Source organism: Acyrthosiphon pisum, chromosome A2, assembly GCF_005508785.2.
Source record: "Acyrthosiphon pisum isolate AL4f chromosome A2, pea_aphid_22Mar2018_4r6ur, whole genome shotgun sequence".
NCBI classification, from domain to species: Eukaryota; Metazoa; Arthropoda; class Insecta; order Hemiptera; family Aphididae; genus Acyrthosiphon; species Acyrthosiphon pisum.
Window position 1 is genome coordinate 102,743,372 of NC_042495.1, and position 3,468 is coordinate 102,746,839.

At 33.2% G+C, this 3,468-nt stretch overlaps 1 protein-coding gene across 1 annotated transcript; it reads right to left on the minus strand.

The window, feature by feature from the left end:
• Positions 1-421: 421 nt before the first annotated feature.
• LOC100165511 (solute carrier family 35 member E1 homolog) lies at positions 422-2,092 on the minus strand. Its single transcript, XM_001952109.5, has 5 exons — positions 1,480-2,092; positions 1,343-1,413; positions 1,013-1,279; positions 693-935; positions 422-632 (listed from the first exon to the last, which is right to left on the minus strand). Exons 1-5 carry the CDS (start codon positions 1,796-1,798, stop codon positions 492-494), a joined length of 1,041 nt encoding a protein of 346 aa, XP_001952144.2. The 5' UTR covers positions 1,799-2,092; the 3' UTR covers positions 422-491.
• Between the last annotated feature and the right edge of the window lie 1,376 nt (positions 2,093-3,468).

The following is a 3,468-nucleotide window of genomic DNA, read 5'->3' on the forward strand; positions in this document are numbered from 1 at the left end:
ACACTTTAAAAAAAAATCATAATATACAATGGAATTTATTTTTACATGAATGTATTTAGTTTTTGTTGACTGTTAATAGTAAAACAAATAACTAAAATAATTTAATTATAAATGAACTTATTAAAAATAATTAGATAAGATGACCTGATGACCAAACTTTTATAATATAAAAATAATAGAATAGAATTTAAATCACTTTTTATAACATAAAATAATAATTATGTACAAAACATATGTTACAATAATATTATTATCCATTTAACACTTTTAAAGAACTAATATTTTTAACGTAACTATTTTAATAAAAATACTCAAAAATCAATACAATCATAAAAAATAAAATAATACAATAAGTATATTATATAATATATTATTATAATCGAAAATGTTAACAAAATAAAAATACATAAATATATATATATATATATTTACAACCTTTTTGTTAAATCTAAAAGTTTTTAAAATTGTATGGAAGCTGTCACATTATAAAATTAGACAAATAATGATTTATTTCCGTTAACATAACTGGAATTTCCAGTACCATTTTGCCAAAATGTAGAATTGTTTGTGTGTTGGTATGTCATTGGCAATATCACACGTTTCTGATCTGTTCGTCTGGCATCATATTTAGCCTAAAATGATCAATTAAAGTGAGTTTTTTTTGTTACATATAGCTATCTTAAAATACATACCTTATTGTATGCAATAACACCAAACAGAGCCAAAGCCATACCACAAACATTATTAATAGTAACTGGATTTCCAATCACAAATAAAGATGCAGCCACCACAAATATTCGTTTTGATGAACTGGCTACGGCATATGTTAAAGATGTAACCATTGACATAACACTAAAAGCCAATATATTTTGTAACCAACTAAGTATACCATCAGTAAACAGCAAACCTAATACTTTGTACGATTCATTATTCATCTGAAATTATTTTTATGAAAATGTATATAATATGGATGTTACTTATTGTTAATTAATAATTCATACTATATAATTACTTTAAAATTTGAAACTGTCACTAGATGCCAAAAATCGAAATAAAGCCACACGGGCAGGAACATCATTAATGCTAGACGACCTAGTATATGTAACAGACGTAAATGGTGAACACCAGTGTCATGAAGTACTTTTTTAGAAAATATATTTTGCAATGTGTGTTGCAATGTAGCTGCCAAGGCACTCATCAACCCTATTACATCAAAAGATATCTCTGTGAAAGATGCGATGGCAACTCCAGCAATTATGGGTACTAATGACAAATATACCTAAAATAAAATTTGTAAAGACTCGATTAAACATCTCACATAATTTTGTATTCAATAACTCACTTTTAAACATTGTTTTTCTCCTAGTATTATTCTTGACAATATAACACTAAACAGTGGCATGGTAGCTTTTACTGAAATAACAAAAACAAAAACTATTAGAAACTGAAACCATGTTTACATTAAGTGTATTTAATTACTTGTGTGTGTATAGGAAACTGGTACTTTCCATAGACTGACATGCGTGAAAACTGATCCAACAAACTTCCCAAGAGCAAGTGGCACTATATACTTAAAATAATAGGGCCAACTTATGTCAACGAATCGTCTCACACCCCATAAGTTGAAAAACGGACCCGAGTAAACAGCTATGGACAGGAGCTGCACCATGGTCACAGTCATTGGATATGGGAATTGGTTTAAAAGCGTCTTGCCAACTACATTGCTACCGGAGCTTACTACGTACCATACACAGCACAACAAAGCCACGCTGACGACTTCTCTGGATGCTAAGACCATAATTACAAACCGGTACTTTTATTCTAAGAATATCTCGTAACACTCATACTTTTAATTGTTTGAAACTATAAATTTATACATTCTCACATAAATAATTGTAAATTATTGAAAAGATAAATAAACTATCTGTTTTTAAACTAGAAATATAATATAGGTAAATTATTTTGTAACATTACTAAAAATGAAATTTAGAATAAACTATCCCAATTTTTATGATAAATTACATTATAATTAATATTAATACTAAATTGAAACCCTATTTCCTACATTTCGCGTTCGTGTTCACATTTTATAAATTGGGTATGCTACTATTTGAGATAAGATAATAGCTGACTGGACACGGAATGATAAGCCATTATTGACCATGTGGCAAAAGAACTTGGAAGAAAAAATTAAATAGGCGCAAAATGAAATGGTTGAATGATCAACTTTTTTTTTATAGATTTTTTTTTTTTTTTAAAGACGTTTATTTCATGAATATTTACAATCTGTACAAGGGGGCACAATAAGTAAAAGGTTTAACATAAGATATAAAAGAGACAGAGATGACATGAAGGAGCCTCACATTTGAAGCACCTGAGCTTAAAATAATTTAATTTGATTTAATTTCCTTAAAAGGTACTTATGCATTAAGTGTTGAGTAGGTCTCTGGGCCAGATTCTTCTGAGACGTCTTGGTGGTTTTCTGGAAGATGGTTGGAGTGAAGTTGAGCGATGAGGCAGTTGGGGTGGTCTGCCGTTTTGGAGTGGAGGCGAGTGTAGAATTTGGCAGCTGTTTGTTTGATAGTAGCAATTTTTAGCTCATTGTGAAGGCTGACATTTGTTACGTACCAGGGGGCATTCACAGTCATTCGTAGGCAAATGGCTTGGAAAACTTGGATAGTTCTGGTGTTAGCTGGTTTGGCTGAACCCCAGAGGGCGATTCCGTAGGACCAAATAAGTAGAAGTAAGCTCTTATATAATAGTAGACGGTTAGAGGTGCTCTTTTTTGATTTTAGGAGTGGTCTTAAAATATGCAGGCGGCTGTTCAGTTGTTTACGTTTATTTTTGAGGTGAGGGTCCCAGGTTAGTCTTTTGTCAAAGACTAGACCGAGGTACCTATTTTACTTCATTAGTCTGAGGTATGATTTCATTGTTGAACGTTAAAGGGGGTGGTACTCCCGGGCGGAGTGCAAATGTCATATGAGCTGATTTGGAGTCGTTGACTTTGATTTTCCATGACTTGAACCAGTGGGTAAGGATGTCCAAGTGGTTTTGAAGTCGGCGATTTGCTTCATGAATGTCGTGGCTGGAGGAGAGTACGGCTGTGTCGTCGGCGTAGGTCCCGATAAGGGTATTATTGACTGAGGTAGGGATGTCTGCTGTGAATAAAGTATAGAGGAAGGGAGCGATGTCACCCAGCACCTTGTGGGACGCCTGCTGAGATCGTTTGCAAACTGGAGAGTGTTGTATTTATTTTAGCTCTGAAGCTTCTGTCGCTTAGGTAAGATTTGAGAAGTAAGTAGCCGGGAAGATGTTTTAAGTTTGAATAACAAGCCGTCGTGCCACACGGTATCAAATGCCTGAGCCACGTCGAGGAAAAGACCGGAACAGTATTTTCTAGTTTCAAGTGTTGTAGCGATATAGTCTACTACTCTGTGCAGTTGATGGAACGTTGCGTGGTTGGCGTGG